This window comes from Caretta caretta, chromosome 1, assembly GCF_965140235.1.
Source record: "Caretta caretta isolate rCarCar2 chromosome 1, rCarCar1.hap1, whole genome shotgun sequence".
Lineage (NCBI taxonomy): Eukaryota > Metazoa > Chordata > Testudines > Cheloniidae > Caretta > Caretta caretta.
The window spans coordinates 307,863,539-307,883,092 of NC_134206.1; the positions used below are offsets into that span (position 1 = coordinate 307,863,539).

The following is a 19,554-nucleotide window of genomic DNA, read 5'->3' on the forward strand; positions in this document are numbered from 1 at the left end:
GGTGGTCAGTATCAGTATCCCCATTTTACAGATGGGGGAAGGAGGCACAGGGAGGTGAAGTGACTTGCCCAAGGTCACCCAACAGGGCAACAGTATATCTAGGAATAGAATCCAGGTCTCCTGAGTCCCAGTCCAGTGTTCTATCCACTAGGCTGCACTGCCTCAACTTCAGAACATTCTATTACCCAAAATAACTTTTTCCATATATAAGTATCTTGATTTTTAAAGTCAGATATGTCCAAATCTTCTATGGTGGGAAAAGAAGGCTATTATTAAATTGAAAAACTGGGAGTCTCCCCTTTCCTGAGGTACCAGGCACCCAATTTCTAGGCCATGAGATGCGGGGCATTTAATCTGTCCCTGAACCAGGACTGAACAGTGTTGTTCATTCTATACCTGAGGCCAGTGTTAATTTGAAAGGGAGGAGGAAGGAAATACTTTCCTGGCATGTTATTTTATTTATTTATTTTCATGCCTGTTGGAGATGTCTCAGCGGTTTGGAATGTTAGAAATTGTTCAGAGGAGAATGATGAATGGTCGCAGTCACAGGTAAGGTGATCAAAGGCACATTGTAAAGGGAGAGCTGAGACTCCTGGCACAAAATTAATATCTAGAGGTGGGCTCAAGCCAGAATACTGGATCTAAACAGCTCTGAAATCTGGGGTTTTTAAAATCCAGGTCTGAATTTTGGGGAGTGACCCAGTCTCTATTAACAAGGGATAGTTTTTGGGTTGCAAGTGTATGACCTGGAGATTGATTTTCCCTAGCTGATCCCATTGCTGAAGTAAGAAGTCACATGCTGGTTGATTTAATCAGCCAATATAATAAATATTCAGGCTGGTACCACAGTGAGACTTAATCTTTCACCTTCTCCTCCCCCTCATTGTCCTTATAAGGAAAAGGTCAAGTAAAGTTTCTGAATGAAGAAAAACTTTAAAACAGCAACAACAATCACAACCACCACTCTAGTCCCACTCATTCAGAATGCAATACGCATCAGCTTTCATGTTTCAGAAATAATAAAGGCATAGAATGGAAAGAAAATGCCGCACAAAGGTTTCAGTCTTGTACTAAAGAAAAAGCAAAGTCTCCTGGGTCCAGATTCTCCCATGTGCTCCACTCAAGATTCTGGCAATATGTGGCCAGTGGAGAATTCCCCTTGCAGAGGAGAACTTTCCAGTGGTGTAAAGCTAGTGGAGGTGGCGTCAACTACTGATGGGTGCAGGGTTCTCCCCAGTGTTAAGCTTCTCAACTCTAGAGCCAGACTGCGTAGGATCAGGGAGACACAAATAGATCCCTAGTCCTTCCCTCACCCCTGCCAATCATGGTAGGGAATTAAGCCCTTGTTTTATATTTGTTGAGTTTGTGTTTTTACCACTGACTATTCATCAATTCACTTAAATAAGAGAGAGCCCAAGCTGTAAAGTTTGGATCCCAAACTCATTGCAAACCCCCCCAAAGACAAGGGCTTTGGGGATCTAGGGTATTGGAACCACTGTGGCTATGGACTTCCCCAAATTTTGAGATGTTCAGATCCAAAGTTTGGTTCATGGTCTTCTCTAACTATGACTGCAAACACACGTTCTTCTTCGAGTGATTGCTCATGTGTATTCCACAATAGGTGTGCGTGCTCGCCACGTGCACTGGTGCTGGAAGTTTTCCTCCTAGCAGTATCGGTAGGTACTGAGCGCCCCCCATCCTCAGTTCCTTCTTGCCGCCAGTGAAGGTGCATCAGAACCACTCTGCTCCAGCTTTGCTGTAGCTCATCCCCAGAACTGCTTGTTCGTTCAGTGTTAGTACCTGTAGTTAGTTAGCTGCTCAGTTAGTTCAATTAGTTACAGCACCTGGGCCGGGACATGCCCCGCGCCCCGGGTTTTAAGTCATGCGACTCTTGTAGGTGATGTATTCCAAGGAGTGACCCACATGCAGACCGTTTATGCTGTTTGGGAGAAACCCATATTAGCAATCGTTGCAAGATTTGCAAATCATTCAAACCTCGGACCAAGAGGGAAAGAGACATTAGGCTCCGGACCATTCTGATGGAGCCGGCACTGACCCCAACTCCAGCGTGCCACTCCGAGCTGGCACCGGGCACCGCGGTGTCAGTGCGCGGCGACCTTCCGGAGCCTTCGACCAGTTGGCACCGCTCCCCATCTACAGGGCACAAGAAGGCAAAAATGTTGCCTTCTTCACAGCGGCACAGAGGTAAACCCAGGGCAGAGGCTAGACCCATGTCGGACAGTCCTCGATCCCCTCTGGCCTCTAGGCCTCCGACTCATATAGAGCAGAGTAGCCCAGGCACTTCAGACCAGGCCTCCCCTGCTGTCCGGATGCCCTCCACGCAAGAGGCCCTGCAGGCGGCCCGGGACATCATGTCCATGCCAGTACCAGGATTGCTGCCAATGTCAGTCCTGCGCTCCAGGGGCAAGCCACCGCTGGGATCTCCGCAGTCACCCCCAGCTCGGTACTGGTCTCGGTCCAGAGAACATTCACGATGTCGTTCTCTGCCAGTGACCGTTCAGGGCAAAGTCCATGTGGATCATCCTCGACTCCCACCAGACTGTCTGGTTGGGTGCCATCCGACTGAGACTCTTGGCACCGCTCCACTTCAAGGAGTGAGTACCTATGGGACTGAGGCAGACGTCGCCAGAGGTCCTCGTGTCAGAGGGGTTACCGTAGCCGGTCACAGCCTGGATGTCGATGCTGTTCCCGCTCGGAATCCCACTCCAAGACCCCGCCAAGGCATCGCCTCCGCAGCCCCGGGCGTCGATCCCCAGCATCTCGCCATTGCGGGTCCACCCATTGGAGCTGATCGCAGAGCAGCTGCTACCGATGGTACCAGTCCTCCACATTGAGATTGCGGTCCCGTGGTTGGCCCATGGAGGGACATTGCTCATCGCTTCCGGCACTGCCGCTCCTCCCGGGACAGCAGCAGATTGTTTGTCAGCCCGGCCTCCGCTCGTAGTCATCCCTCCATGGGCCAGGCCAGCCGGGCCGAGCAACCGGGCCCGCCGGTGCTGCAGCAAGTGTAGTGGCTCTGGGCCCCATGGCTGGCCCAGTGGTACCAGTGGGCTCTGTGGCCCCCAACGCAGCCCTGGTGGGGGCTCACTCAGTAGCCGGAGCCTCAGAGGCACCATTGGCCTCCCTCTCCAGACCTCCAAGGAAGGAGTTGGTGGGACGTACATCCCCAGCACCATGCCCGGAGACTGACCAAGTGATGGGCCCTCCGGTGCCGGTGGACACCCAAAGTACCGCACTGGCCTTCTCGCCCTCCCTGGATGAGGTGATTACAGGCCTGCTCCCCTCAGTCCTGCAGGAGGACTTTAGGGCCCACCAGAGACTCTTAAAAAGGGTGGAATCAAGCCTCCACCTCCAGGCAGAGGAGATGGAGGAGCCCTTGCACTCCCTGTTTAATGTACTGTCCCCGTTGGCACTGGGAAGGGTAGCCTTGCTTCTCCATGAAGGGGTGGAAAAAATTTCAAATGCCCGGCCTCGGCCCCCACCTCCAAGAGAGTGGAACGCAAATACTTTGTACCCAACAAGAGACATGCGTACTTATAAACCCACCTGGCACCCAACTCCCTGGTGGTTAAGTCAGTCAACCACAGGGAATGGCAGGGCCATCCAGCCCGTACCCCAGAAAATAAAGATTCATGGAGGCTGGACTCTTTTGGAAGAAAAGTTTATTCGTCCTTGAGCTCCCAGTTACGAGTGACAAACCAGCAGGCTCTCCTGGGCCGGTATGAGTTCAATCTGTGGGGCTCCCTGCCTAAGTTCGAGGACTCCCTCCAGGAGCATGATAGGAAGGAGTTCAAGGCGCTGGTGGAGGAGGTTACAGTGGCTGCCAGGGCAACCCTGCAAGTGGCTTCAGATGCGGCGGACACGGCTGTACAGTCCATGGCCTCCGCGGTGTCCATGAGAAGGGCGTCGTGGCTCCTGCTGTCCGGGCTGTCCGGTGAGGCGCAGGCCACCATGCAGGATCTCCCGTTTGACGACAAAGCTCTGTTTGCAGAACAAACAGATACAAAGCTGCATGGTATAAAGAACTCTCGCACGACCCTCCAGACTCTGGGTCTCTATGTCCCGGCTCCAGCTAAATCTAAGTTTAAGCCACAGCAGACTCCCGCTCAGGCCTCCACCCAAAATATGAGGCCGCCTATAAGAAGGCATGGGACTATAAAAGGTGCCCTCAGAGGCAGTTGAGGCTGGCCCCGCAACCTGGATCCTCTGAGGGCAAACAGGCGGGGAAAAGGTGATTTTGACGGGACGCTCGGGGGCGCCCTGCTAGTCCTCCTCAGGGATCCACCCTCAATAAAGCTTCAGTTCAAAGGCAAGGGGTTCTACTCCCACTATTTCCTTATCCCAAAGGCCAAAGGGGGACTCAGGCCCATCCTGGACCTGCGAGATCTGAACCAGTACTTGGTAAAGCTCAAGTTCCGTATGGTCTCCCTGACCTCCATCATCCCCTCCCTGGATCCCGGGGACTGGTACATGCTGCCTTCAATCTGCAGGACGCGTATTTCCACATTCACATATTCGAGGGGCACAGAAGCCTCCTCCATTTCATGGTGGGGAAGAATCACTACCAATTTACGGTCCTCCCATTTGGCCTGTCCACTGCCCCCAGGATATTTACAAAATGTATGTTGGTGGTAGCGGCCTACCTCAGGCGCCGGGGGGGGGTGTCCAGATTTTTCCTTATCTGGATGATTGGCTGGTCAAGGGCAGCTCCAGGTCTCAGGTGAGGGATCACGCATTAGTCCCAGTTCAATGTGAAAGCAGAGTCAGGATGAGCTCCACCCTGACATCTGGTGGTGAGGTGTGGCAAGTTGTGGAAAAGAACTTCAGGGACTGATATCATTTGCATAGGCACACCCACCCCGCCTAGAATGAGGCCATAGCTGCCCAAATGGTCACTTTGGCTGTTGTGGGATCCCCAGTGTCTCTGTTATTGGGGCAGGAAGAATAAATTGTTATTACCCTGATTATGGGAACTGTGCTTGGAACTGTACTTGGCCTTTTGTTATGATGGAGGGACTCACCATCAACTAAGTAGCACTCGCTAGGCAAGGGACATGGGTTCCAAAACTCTGTGAATTGAGAGAGGCTTGAGATAGGTATTAGTACCTGGTGGTGTGGGCCCCTTTGTGAGGGCCTGAAACACCAATTGCACCTCTGTCTCTCTCCACTGTGGAATGTCAAAGCTAATTTTGGATCTATTTAGAGTCTTTCTACAGGTACTGTGCTGAATTCACTTTGGCCTCATGGTGCACCAGTACTAAGGCTCTCACTACTCTGAGCTGAAATCACTGAGCACTGTGTCAAGTAGTGGGGAGCCGGAAGATCTAGAGTGCAGTGGTGCTGTTCGTGGATAGGCTGGCGGAGCGGAGACGGCGGTGTGTTCGTGAGATGGCGAGCTGAGCTGTGCAGAGCGGAGCCCTGTGGGGCAGTCAGCTTCAGGTCATGTAAGGTGCCCCTTACCTCTTTCCCCCCCACACACAGGCACATTTTTAGCCAGACTAGGGAGTAACACTCTGCAGATGAACTTTTGAACTCTGGGGCTGGACTTTTTGGACTTTGGGTGATTTTTGGATTGCTGGACTCAAGAGATGTTTGGGTTCTGGGACTCAAGAACTGGAGGGAAAGGATGTGGCCCAATTTGCTGGGGTGGGTTTTTGCTCATGGTTTGGTTAATAAACACTAGTTGTGGTGTTTCCCCAATTTAGTGCTGAGGTCGTTTACCTCATGTTATTAAAGATTCTCTGCTACACCGAGACTCTGTGCTTGCGAGAGGGGAAGTATTGCCTCTTTGAGGTGCCCAGGGGGTGTGTAAGATTTTCCCAGGTCACTGCGTGGGGGCTCGAGCCAGTTTTGCATTTGCTTTGATGAGAGGGAACCCCTTTGTACTGAACCCGGCCCTTGCTGCTATCAACTTGGCCTGGCAGAAGGGTTACAAATTCATGGAGTTTATTGGGGCACTCCTGGATGCCTCATTGGCCACAGCTTCCCTCCCACCGGACAGGTTCAAGACCCTGAAGGGGCTCATTGACACAGTCACAAAGTTCCCAGTGACAACAGCCAGAGCGTGCCTCCAGCTCTTGAGTCACATGTGGGCGTGCACGTACATGGTCTGCCACACCAGACTTCAAATGAGGCCCCTCCAGCTCTGGCTGGCCTCGGAGTTTTCCCAGGCCAGGGACAGGATGGACAAGGTCCTCATCGTGCCCGACTTGGTGATCGCTTCCCTACGGTGGTGGTCCACCCCAAGCAACATGCTCCAAGGGGTCCCATTCAGGGACAGGGCCCTGTCGCTGGAGCTGGTGTCCGAAGCATCGGACCTGGGTTGGGGGCTCATGTGGGGAATGTTTGGACCCACGGTCTGTGGTCATCTCAGGATCGGACCCCACGCATAACGTCAAGGAGCTCAGGGCGGTACACCTTCTGCTCACATCTGGAGGGCAAGGTGGTCAGGGTCCTCACGGACAACATGGCCTCAATGTTCTATATCAACAGGCAAGGTGGGGCCCAGTCATCTGCTGCGAAGCCCTCAGACTGTGAGATTTCTGTATAGTCCATGGCATCTGCCTAAAGACCTTCCATCTACCGGGTGCCTGGAACGCACGGGCGGATCGCTTGAGCAGGGACTTCTCTCAGCACGAGTGGTCTCTCCACCCGGAAGTGGCTCACTGACTTTTCCAAGTGTGGGGAACTCCCCAGGTTGACCTGTTTGCTACTTGGCAGAACTGGCGCTGTCCCCGGTTCTGCTCCAGGGGGTGACTGGGATGGGGCACTATCTTCAATGCCTTCCTCCTCTCCTGGTCAGGCCAGTTTTCTCTATGCCTTCCCGCCGTTCCCACTGATCAGCAAGGTCCTGGAAAAGGTAAAGGTGGACAAGGCCCGGGTCCTCCTGATTGTCCCAGCAAGGCCCAGGCAACATTGGTACGGGACCTCACGGGCCTGGCATTCCGCCTGGACCTGCTCTCCCAGGACCAGGGCCACCTCCTCCATCCCAACCTAGCGGCTCTCTACCTCACCGCGTGGCTGCTTAATGGTTAGGTAGGGAGGAGAGAACAGAAGGGGTCCAGCACATCATCCTAGAAAGCAGGCAGCCCTCCATGCACCATGTCTACTTGGCAAAGTGGTGCCGGTTCTCCAAATGGGTGGCTGAGCGGGGTGTCTCCCCGGTGGCCGCCCCAATCCATCTTATCCTGGACTACCTTCTCCACCTTATAGCCCAGGGCCTGGTGCCCTCGTCAGTCAGGGTGCACCTGGCAGCCACATAGGCCTTCCATCCGCCAGTGCAGGGGCACACGGTATTCTCCCATGCTAGGACTGGCTGGTTCCTCAAGGGGTTGGACCATCTGTTCCTGTATGCCAGGCCCCTAGTCCCTCAGTGGAACCTGAACCTGGTGTTGACCCATCTCACGGGGCCCCTGTTTGAGCCGCTAGCCACATGCGCCTGGTCCCACCTCTCATGGAAGGTGGCCTTCCTGGTCGTGATCATGTCGGCTAGGCGGGTCTCGGCGCTCAGGGCCCTGACCTCCAAGCCCCCATACGCGGGGTTTAATAAGGGACAAGGTCCAGCTCCGCCCACACCCTGCATTCCTCCCAATGGTGGTCTCTGCCTTTCACATGGGTCAGGACATTTTTCTGCCCATCCTCTGCCCCATGCCCCACACATCCAGTGAGGAGCACCGTCTCCACATGCTCGATGTGTGACAGGCTCTGGCTTTCTACCTCGAATGGACCAACCTGTTCAGAAAGTCCTCGCAACTGTTCATCGCCTCGGCTAAGCGCATGGGGGGTCGGTCGATCTCCACTCAGTGGCTTTCCAACTGGATCACTTCATGCATCCACACCTGTTATGAGCTGGCAGGTATCTCCCCGTCACCGATTGTGAAGGCGCACTCGATTCGGGCATAGGCCTCGTCAGCTGCCTTCTTGGCCCACGTCCCCATCCAGGACATTTGTAGGGCCACCACGTGGTCTTCGCTTCACATGTTCACCTCGCACTATGCGATCATCTCCCAAACCAGGGATGAAGCCTGGTTCGGCAGGACTGTTCTCCATCCTGAGAACTTGTGAACTCCTACCCACCTCCAACAGATATAGCTTGGAATCACCTACTGTGGAATACACATGAGCAATCACTCAAAGAAGAAAAGGCAATTACCTTTTCCGTAACTGGTGTTCTTCGAGATGTGTTGCTCATGTCTATTCAACATCCCACCCTCCGTCGGAGTTGTCTGGCAAGAAGGAACTGGTGGTGTGGGGAGCGTGCAGCTCTCCTTATACCGCTCCATGGAGGCACCACTTCAGGGGTTGCTGGGGCGCTCCCCCCTAAGGGCACTGCTAGGGGAAAAGCTTCCGGCACCAGTGCACGTGGCGAGCACGCACACCTATTTTGGAATAGACATGAGCAACACATCTCGAAGAACACCAGATATGGAAAAGGTAACTGTCTTTTTGTCACTCTTCTCCCAGGTAGGAAATGTATATTAGTGGTTAGAGGTTTAGAATTAGATTATGTAAAAGGGCCATTCTTTACTTGTAGGGAACTAATGTTTAAGACTAATATTTGCTCATAAGACTCGATAACCTTTTGGTGAGCTCTGAGGTAAATAAATGTTTACACTTTAATGATTCATTTCTGAATAAGGAAACAATGAAATAAGCAAACAAATTTGTGTGATCTTACAGTTATCTCCATCTAAACACTATGTGCATTTGCTTTTGGTTAATTTGCAATTTGTGACATTTGAATATGGAAAATACACATCTAATTTTTAAAATCTTTTAATAGGAGATTTCAAAGTTTCCTGAGAAAGACTGCACAGTATTGGGGGAAGGTGGAATCATCCTGAGTGGAGGTCAACGGGCAAGAATCTCACTAGCGAGGTGAATATTTTATCATCTGAATGGCTGACACGTCACATTTGGAAAACATAGTATGAACATTTAATGACATGTGGACCTAATTCTGCCATATAGATATATGTGCATAACTCCAGTGGGAGCTGCATTTTAACATCAGAGATCAGATTTTTGTCCTATGAAAATACAGGTATTTAAGATACATCTATATGTTCATTAATTTAGTTCAGAAATACCTAGAGATTCAGCAAAAGATGAAAGTTTCCATAGTTAACTGAAACTGTCAGGTTAAAGTTCACAGCATGAAATGTTGATTGTCTGAGCACCAGAGAAATGCTTGTCATGTGCAAATAGAAATACAAAATTTTTCAGCAACTGTCACTAGAGGGTCTCAAAGAGCTTTACACATTAAATAATTGAGAATCATAATGCCCTCAGAGGGTTGTCAGATATTGTCTCCATTTTCCAAACAGGGAAATTGAGGCCTGATCCCTAGAACTGGCTCTGCGATGCAAACCACTTCAAAGGAGACAAAGTAAAGATCTTACCTCCTCTCCACACAAGCCCGCAGAGTGATCCTTCATAAGGTGTTGCACAGTGGCTGTGCTTTCTAGGACTTCAGTGTCTCTCATGCTGGCCCTAAGGCAGTGAAACTATGCATCCCCCCTACACAGGGCTTTTTAAACATTTTATTAAACGTTCATTCAATCAAGAGACAACCCTCCCCATAAGATTGTTGAGGAAGAATTTTTTTTTAAAGATACGTATGGTTTGCTTATTTCCCCCCTTATTTAAGACTGGCATCTATTAAATAACAGTTAAGGATTAAGCTCAAAGAAATATCATATTTGGTATAAAAGAATTAAACCACACAAACTAGGCACTGCATCCTTGGAGGAACCTGCAAAGGAATAACCAGGGGATGGGGGTACAAGTTGGGTGAGATAATATCTTTTATTGGACCAACTAATTATCTCACCTACCTTGTCTCTCTAATATCCTGGAACCAACATGGCTACAACAACACTGCATACAGAGGAAGGGGAAGCAGACTGAATTTTCAATTTTTCTCCAAAATCTGAGCTTTCCTTAAAAGAAGCCTCTAGCTGGTGTAGTTGTGAAGAAAAACACCTTCAAACTCTGAAGCAGTGTAACCAAACACGGTGATGTCTGCCTGGGTTTGCAGAGCCTGAAACAATAGCTCTGACATGTGAACTGCCCCATTCATTTCAGTGGGTGCTAATTCAGATGCCAATGGTGATTCGTTAACCATTAGGTAACAGTGTTGAAATTTAAAGTATACCAATACTCAAACCACACAAGGCAGAAGTAGGATCATATTATGAAGACATAGACCAGAATTTCTCAAACATTGGGCATGCTCTAGTGCGGGTGAGGTTAAAGATGCATATATTAAGATGTGGAGGCCTTTAGAACACTTGGCAGAGTTGCAAGTAGGCAGAGGGAGTGGTTAATTCCATTTTCCTGAAGGGGGTATGTCCATCTTTCTAAAGTTTGGGGAATGCTGAACTAAAGTATAAACCATTCAGATTTCCATAAAAACTATCAGACTGATTAAATACCTTTCCAAACTCTGTGTACAGCCATGTTTATAAACTTCCAAAGGAACTCAGGTCAATTCCTGGAATGTCATATGATTGATTTTATCAATCTACTGTTGTGTGATCAGCTTGCCAATAGGCATTAGTCTTCAGCTGTATAATTATATTTTTAAAATAAAAAGTCACAAAGACAGTATAGGCAACATCCAATATATAGCACTGAGCTGAACACGGCCATTAATGTAGGAAGTAAGTTATAAACTCGCCAACTGTTGAAAATGTCAAGAACAGTATGATTACTGTGCAGTCACTACATCAAAATGTACAATAAGTGAATTCAATCATAATAGAAGGTCTTCCAGTAAAATTACCTATACTATTGGCAGAGTATACTATTAATGTTTTTAGTGGCTATATGTTTTTCATATTATGTTTGTTCAAGATAACTGTTTAGAAACAAAGGTTCAAAGATTTTTAAGTACTTTAAATGGAAGTAAAATCCAATTTTCAGGGTTTTCTTGATTATTTCTTTGTACTGCTCATTTATAGTGTCACGTTTTACAATCACACAGTAAGACAAAGGGCCTGCTCCTGCTCCCATTGACATCAATGGCAAAACTCTTGTTCACTTCAGTGGGGGCAGGGTTGGGCCCCAGTGTCCAGCTCAAGATCATTACAGTCTAAGATTCGGACCCTGCAAATACTTAGGCACTTGCTGAACATCAAACATGTGAGTAGTACCACTGATGTTAGGTAGCTGTTTGCAGGATTGGGACCTAAGATTCTCATATAGGACCCTGCAGTCCATTTACTATAAAGCACTTTACAAGACTGAGCCCTATGGTCCCATAATTCTGTAAGTCTTCGACAGAGAAAGAGCTTGAGATCAGTAGACTTTGGAACAGGTCCAGAATCCCTGTTAAACTGAGCAAGCATATTACACATACACAACTTGCAAGAGCAGGCCTTAAGAAGGTCTTTAAAAGCCCCAAAGTAAAAGACACAGTAAAGGTGGTTGTGCAGTTTCTTTTGATTACATAGAATTCCATGAAAAATTACCTTACTATGCAAAATGCCCTTCTACAAGGAAAGGCTTTATTAAAAGGTGAATTATAAACCTATTTAATTCTGAACACTGATTCCCTATAAATAAGCAGTCTAGATTCTTATGTCTATTAGTTACAGCTGTTATGAGATTCAATTTTAAAAGCATGCATTTTAAATGTAACTTAAATTGAACAGGTAGATAGTAGTGAAAGCTAATTTCATTTCTATTTCCTTTGTTTAGAGCAGTGTACAAAGATGCTGATTTGTATCTCCTGGATTCTCCTTTTGGCTATTTAGATATTTTAACAGAAAAAGAAATATTTGAAAGGTACTGTATGTTTTCTGAGGTTTGTTTCTGGGAGTTCTGTCAAGCAGCACAATGCAAAGCACAAATCCAAGAAAGAAAACACTCCCTCCTCTATTTGGCACAGAATTTGTATTAATATGCCCAAAATATAGAAGTGGTCAAAATGATACATAATTTTTAGGAATGATTTTGGATGCTGTATCCAAAGCCATGTGACAATACATTACCTTTTGGATAGCAGGCATCTTATACTCATTAAAGCTGCCCATACAGTAATTGGACATATTGTAACTCCTATTGCTTATTCATCCCCAGATACAGTTATATATATTCTCTCTCTCTCTCTCTCAAATTACACATACAATATTATAGTGAGTGTGTGCATGCACGACAAGTGCTTGTAGCATATTATCTTAAATAGTTTAAAATAGTTTAAATAATTATCAACTGATTCTTGGGTGTTGGTGTTCATAGAAAATAGTATTTTGTCCTTTTTTGTGTAAACCCAAACAGGCTGGTCACCCAAAAGGACCCACTGACCAACTGGACAGGAGAGATTGACAGCAGACTGGGCAAGCACATATGTACCTAGGGGACCCCCCCATAGGTCGATTATACAATAATTCCCTGCTCTCCATGAAGTTTCCCAGTCACATCTGTGTGGTGTATGAAAGTTTTGAATGGCTGAGAGTGGGGAACTTACAAGCAGCTCAGCTGCGCCACCATTATATTGAGCCTAACTAGAGGCCAGTGTCCATTCTTCTGCTCACCCCCCTTGGCACCACAGATGAACACTAATTGTGTGTTCCACCCATTTCTCTGCCATAAAGAAGCAAATGGAGTAAGAATGAAAGTGATGAAAGTAATATGAAAGCATGGAGAGAAAATATTGAATGATTGCCCTGGTTTTAGAATGCGTATAATTCTTTTTTTTTTTTTTTTGTAGCTGTGTTTGCAAGTTGATGGCAAATAAAACTAGAATCCTGGTGACTTCAAAACTTGAACATTTAAGGAAAGCAGACAAAATATTAATTTTACATGAAGGGACCAGCTATTTCTATGGAACATTTTCTGAACTTCAGGATCAGCGCCCTGACTTCAGCTCAAAGCTGATGGGATTTGATTCTTTTGATCAGTTCAGTCCAGAGAGAAGAAACTCAATTCTGAATGAAGCTCTCCGACGGTTTTCCATTGATGGAGATGGAGTGGGTTCCCGAAATGAATCCAAGAAACAGTCTTTTAAACAAACTACCGATTTCAATGAAAAAAGAAAGAACTCCATCATTATTAATCCACTTAATATTAGCAGAAAGTTTTCATTAATACAGAAAGCCCCAGGACAGGCCAATGGGATAGAAGGTTATAGTGAGCCACCAGAAAGAAGGCTGTCTCTGGTGCCCGATTCTGAACAGGGGGACGTCATTCTGCCTCGGAGCAATTTACTAACCACAGGGCCCATGTTCCAAGGACAGAGGAGGCAGTCTGTGCTGAACTTGATGACCCGCACCTCAATTAACCAGGGACAGAGCTTTTACAAAAAGGGAAGCATATCTGTACGTAATATGTCAATGGTCCCCCCGTCTAACCTGTCTCTCAAGAGAGACATCTATGCTAGGCATTTGTCTAAAGACGGTGTCTTGGAAATAAGTGATGAGATTAATGAAGAAGATTTGAAGGTAGGTGCTGATTTGTATTGCCCTTCTTCTTAGATGAAATACTTTGCTGATAGCACTGAGCACTACAGTCCTTCTATGTTTTCCACCTTCCTTGTAATGCATTATGTGGTACTGCTCTGTAGAGTGTCCTTTATTTTTCTATCTCAAATACCAGTTTGAAATTTAGTTAAAGAATTCATACATAATCTGAAAAAATGATTCTAGGAGGACTCTTTTGCTGCAATATCACTGCATCAGACCCTCAAGCACAGCTCCTGTCTACTTTATAACAAGTCATGTACAATTTTTGAAATCCATCTATTCCCTTACAGTTACTGCCTTTTTAGATTAATTATGTGGAAATGAAATTTGAAATCAAGTTTGAAACTAAAGTTTGTGTGCTTTTTAATCTAAGAATCAAGAGTAGACATTTGAAATATTAATTCATGGAATAAATTAAACCAATTGGAATAGTTACACACACTGAATGTAGATATTCAATATTGCAGCTGATTAGGCTACAAGTTTATAGTATTTGATTTATAAAAAAAGCACTGAATTAATTTTACATGGTGATGCAGTCACTGGAGAGAAGATTATGCTGGATTAGTTATAGTATAATGGAGTTTCTGGTAATAACTTTGTAGTTAAAACACAGATGAGATTTGCACTTAAAACAGGTCTAAAATCTCTCTGTTTCACTTTTTAATGAATGAATTTCATTTCCAAGTTTGGCAAAGTTGCTCTTTGGAGTACAACTGAAGTTTTCTAGGTCACTTTCTGAATGAAAATGTTGTACTTTTATTATTATTAATTATTATTATTATTATTGTTACCGTAGTGCCTAGGAGCCCTACTCATGGACCAGGACCCTATCATGCTATGTGCTGTATACAATGAAGAAATGCTTAAAGCTCGTTATTATTTAAAAATTAGCATTTCTCACCTTTTCTTTTGCCTGAGTGATCTTAGCAGAACAGAGATTCCTCAGAGTTTCTTTGAAAGCTCATGTGTAGGTAATGTTTGAAGAAATTAAGACATAATTGAGCTATGTTTTTAGCAATAGTGTGTTGATCTGAAGATTGTTATTATCAGGCTGTGTCAACAGCTCAAGTGATTTTTAAGTGGTGTCTTTATGCAAGAGGTAACAACAATTATCTTGCGCTGTATGAATAACTGATTTTTGGTTTGGTGACCAAACTAAAAAAAAAAAATTAAATTGTTTCAGGTCAAACAAAATGTTTTGTTTCTTTTGATTTTTTTTTACCTTTAAAAAAATCAATATGGATGTAAAATTCTAAATGGATTTCAAATGGGAAAGTCAAAATGAAAAGTTTAGACTTTTCTTTATTTTTTCTTTTTCTTTTTCAACTGAAACAATTCAGCAAATTCTGTATGAATTTGTGAAATGTTTTGGTCAACCTGAATATTCATTTTTCAGCAAAAGGTTTCACCTAAAAAATGTCACTCCTCCCTACAGTCATCATTCCTCCTCTCTGGCCAAACTGAATCCTGCAATTCTGTCACTTAAAATGAATCAGTGCAGGAGGGATTGTAGTCACATATCAATAGTTCTTATGCCTAGAGGTGGTCATTCTAACCATGTTCTTATCAATTATCTTGGCAGGAATGTTTTATTGATGATGCAGCAAGCATGAGTGTTGTTACTACCTGGAATACATATTACAGATACATTACCACCCACAAAAGCTTGACTTTTGTGCTAATTTTGTGTGTAGTAATCTTTTTAATTGAGGTAAGACTATTCTGCTCTTAATATCATGTTATGTTTGTTCAAACTGTGCATTCTTTTGTTTCAAATATAAAAGTATTTAGTGTCAACATTTTTGCATATGCATTTTTGTTGGCTGCTGACTTAATTGCTGATGAGTGGTGTTGGGATATTACTTTTTTGGTTTACTGTTGTTTCTCAAAGACAATGAGTTAGTGCAAGGCTGTACAAGAGTCCATAAGCCCAAGAGCTAAATTCACACAAGGAATCTGGAACTCAAGTCCACCATTTAGGCACAACCGAGATCCTCCAACCGCTGCTTAGCTGCAGCCTCTCTGTAGGTGGCTACATTTCCACCATTACATTTCCCTAGGCACCTAAGTTTCTACTAGTGAGCATGTGCACAGATTCCTTAATCTAGGCACCCAAGTGCCTAGCTCATGTGTAAGCCCCAGACAGATCCTCATACTAGGTTTTCACCTGTCTATTGACCCTTTGGATCCAATCTGGTGGGCATGCTCAGAGCATTCCTAAAACCAAACAGGTAGAGGAGGAGATGTGGGTGTCTTCCTTATAACCTGCAGCTCAGTGGTTTCTGCACTCACCTGCAACGTGGGAGACCCAGGTTTATCTGCCTGATGTGGAGCTGGAATTTGAACTTGGGTCTCCCACCTCCCAGGAGAGTGTCCTAACCACTCAGTCTCTCTCTGAACCATTAAAAGTCAGGGCCCAGATTATTTCTGGTTTTATTTTTCCTACACTTGCTAATTTACTAAGGCCCAGCTTCTCTGAGGTCTTCAGGCATGTAACTCTCATTGATTTCATTGGGAATTAGGCACCCAAATACTTTCGAGAATCTGGGCCAAAGCCAGTTTGCCTTTATGCAAGGGTTTGCAGCCTCAAAACAGAAAGAGAGTCCCCAGCCAGAGTGCGCACAGGGGCTTTGGCATGGTAGTTTGTCACTGAGTGGAGTATGCTGCTCAGTTAATTGTTAGAAACCTAAAGAACACCTATTAGGTCATTTAAAAAAATTAAAAACCTTTATCTAACTGGAAGACAAAACCTATGACATACTAATATCCACTCAGTAAAATCCCTGTTTAACTACAGAGGTCAAAGACCAGTGAACAGATTAACAGGGTGGGGAATACTTATTCAATTATTGCACAGAATGTATTTAGTCCCCGGTGGATATGTGCAGCATGATAAAATTTCCAACCTGAGTGAGAGTTACATACTCAGCAACACAGTGTTCCCTCTAATGGCTACCGCACGTACAGAGATTTATGATGGGCATGACCGTTTAGCAGTAGAGACTTTACACTTCTAAACTGAGAGAGTAGCGTCAAGTAAAAAGCTGAGAAAGGAGCCCTATGCGGCAGCTTACACTTCAGATCAGTTGTGGGCAACCTGCGGCCCGCGGGCCGCAAGTGGCCCATCAGGGTAATCTGCTGGCGGGCCATGAGACAGTTTGTTTACATTGACCATACACAGGCACGGCTGCCCACAGCTCCCAGTGGCCGCGGTGTGCTGTTCCTGGCCAATGGGAGCTGCGGGAAGCAGCGGCCAGCATGTCCCTGCAGCCCACACCACTTCCCACAGCTCCCATTGGCTGCAGGGAGCTGCAGGTGGCTGAGCCTGCAGACAGTCAACATAAACAAACTGTCTCGTGGCCGGCCAGCGGATTACCCAGAAGGGGCTGCATGCGTCCCGCAGGCTGTAGGTTGCCCAGCACTGCTACAGATGCTACCTTAAACCTAGAAGAATGAGCTATTCTAGATCTAGAGGTGCCAGATTCATGACCCAACCAGGGCATTATTACAAGGAAAATGTACAAGAACTTACCTTTTGGCCAAGTGTTGTATGTGTGCACATTTTCAAGAAGCTCATGGTTCTTAATGCCCAACTACAGAATCTAGAAGCCAGAGTTGCTGAACTGGTAGAGCAGAGGAAGAAGTGGATACTCACAGAAACAGCATGTAAGGATTCTGTAAAGCAGGCCCACCTCAGAATTGGCTCTCTGCATCCCTCAGATGAGAACGCTGGTCTTGTAGTGGGAGGCAGCCAAGGTGGAGATGGGATTATGGCTGTGAGACACAGGAGGATGGGGGGAGATATTGATTACTAGATTATTATGACAGCTCTTCAGTAATTTATCTAGCTGGTGCAAAGATGGCAGATCTCATGAGATATCTAAAACAAATTTCTGATAAGTATTGGGGTATAATCTGTCATAAGGCATATCTTGATAGCAGTGATGGGGGAGATATGAGAGAGATGACCTAGGATCTACATTTAAATTACTAGGAATAAGGTTTAAGTATAAGATCTATCCAGTAGATTTTCTGAAATGCTTCCAGTATCATCAGATTAACTCAACAGGAGGCTCCCCTAGGTCTCAGTGGATAGATAAGAATTCAGTGTAGAGAGGAGGCTCTATATTTATTAGACACTGAGGGCTGTCATTGGGGGACAAGGAGAGCCTATACAGAAGGGATGAGTTCCACTTTAAACAAAGTGGAACTTTATTGCTGGCACAGCAAATTAACAGTGTGTTGAAGTATTACTTAAAACTAGCAGCTGAGGGATAGGAGACATGCTGAGGAACACTCAGATCAGACAAAGAGATTGGTCAGAGAGAGTGACAATACTACACTAACTCTGGTAGCAAAGGATTGGACAGAAATTAAAGCTGAACTGAACTGGAGGAAGAGGCACAGATTGAGCTCAAGGGGTATATTCCTGAAAAGTAACAGTGTCAGACAAATGAGTTAAATAAAATTAGTAATGTGTTGAATTCTTTACTGTCACTTTAAGTCTTGACACATATTTCATATCTACTGGGAAGCAGTCTCACTGTTCGAGTTGTTAACAAAATGTAATAATATTTAAAACAAAAGAAATGTCCAAACATACAGTAAGGGTCCCTTGTCACCAAGAATGCATTTCAGCAAATCGCTGTTAATCACACAGTGCCAACAAATATAAAAGGTGCTTTGGTACTTGAATGCTCATAAAGTGTATGTATAAATGTAGTTCTCCTTGGGAGGTGCACTGAAGGGTTTCCTTTGGAAGGAGGAACAGAAGTGGCAAGGTGTTTGCTTCAAGGAAGTTTGAATTTCATCCATTTATAATGTTCTCTGTACAAATAATGATGCAATAAACAATTACCATAATTGTGGAAAGAAGAAAAGGGAGTAAAAGAACATAATGTAACAGAAAAAAAATAATCGTATGTTCACTGATTGCAGGTGGCTGCTTCTTTGGTTGGGGTGTGGCTTCTCAGAGAGTAAGTATTGTCTGCATTTTATTATGAGCTTGGGGATTCTCTTTCTGCTGTTGCTTTTTGTAAAAAAAAAACCCAAAAACCTCTTAATATTTGTTCATGAAGATCCTTAAGGCTAGTCAAAAACATATAAGAATGGATATACTGGGTCAGACCAAAGGTCCATCTAGCCCAGTATCCTGTCTTCTGACAGTGGCCAATGCCAGGTGCCCCAGAGGAACACGTAATCATCAAGTGATCCATCCCCTGTTGCTCATTCCCACCTTTAGCAAACAGAGGCTAGGGACACCACCCCTGCCCATCCTGGCTAGTAGCCATTGATGGACCTATCATCCGTGAATTTATCTAGTTCTTTTTTGAACACTGTTATAATCTTGGCCTTCACAACATCCTCTGGCAAAGAGTTCCGCAGGTTGACTATGCATTGTGTGAAGAAATACTTCCTTTTGTTTGTTTTAAACCTTCTGCCTATTAATTTCATTTGGTGACCCCTAATTTTTGTGTTATGAGAAGGTGTTAATAACACTTCCTTATTTATTTTTCTCCACACCAGTCATGATTTTATAGACCTCTATCATATCCCACTGTAGTCGTCTCTTTTCCAAGCTGAAAAGTCCCAGTCTCATTAATCGCTTCTCATATGGCAGCCGTTCCATACCCCTAATAATTTTTGTTGCCCTTTTCTGAACCTTTTCCAATTCCAGTATATCTTTTTTGAGATGGGGTGACCACATCTGTATGCAGTATCCAAGCTGTGGGCATACCATGGATTTATATAGAGTCAATATGATATTTACTGTCTTATTATCTATCCCTTTCCTAATAATTCCCAACATTCTGTTTAATAAGGTTACTCTTATACTAATTCACTGAAGTGCTTTTGGCCTTACCCAATGTGGTTATGATACAGATAAAGCATTTTGTTTGTTTAGTAATTTAGTTTGGCTTAATTCTCAATTAAAAGATTTTCTTTTTTAGAAAAGGATGAATTTCCTACTAATTGGGTAGGTTAGTTTTTATTAAATAACTCCTAATAAGGTACCTTGTTCAGAAGATATTACCAATATAATCCATTTTTCATAATAATATAG

General features: G+C 45.1%; 1 protein-coding gene across 1 annotated transcript in view; it reads left to right on the forward strand.

Moving 5' to 3' along the window:
- CFTR (CF transmembrane conductance regulator) overlaps positions 1-19,554 on the forward strand; it is a 145,073-nt gene that overhangs the window by 62,086 nt on the left and 63,433 nt on the right. The window contains exons 12-16 of the mRNA XM_048848868.2: positions 8,804-8,898; positions 11,725-11,811; positions 12,737-13,466; positions 15,073-15,201; positions 18,429-18,466. Coding sequence (XP_048704825.2) covers positions 8,804-8,898; positions 11,725-11,811; positions 12,737-13,466; positions 15,073-15,201; positions 18,429-18,466 — 1,079 coding nt within the window. The remainder of the gene's footprint in view (positions 1-8,803; positions 8,899-11,724; positions 11,812-12,736; positions 13,467-15,072; positions 15,202-18,428; positions 18,467-19,554) is intronic.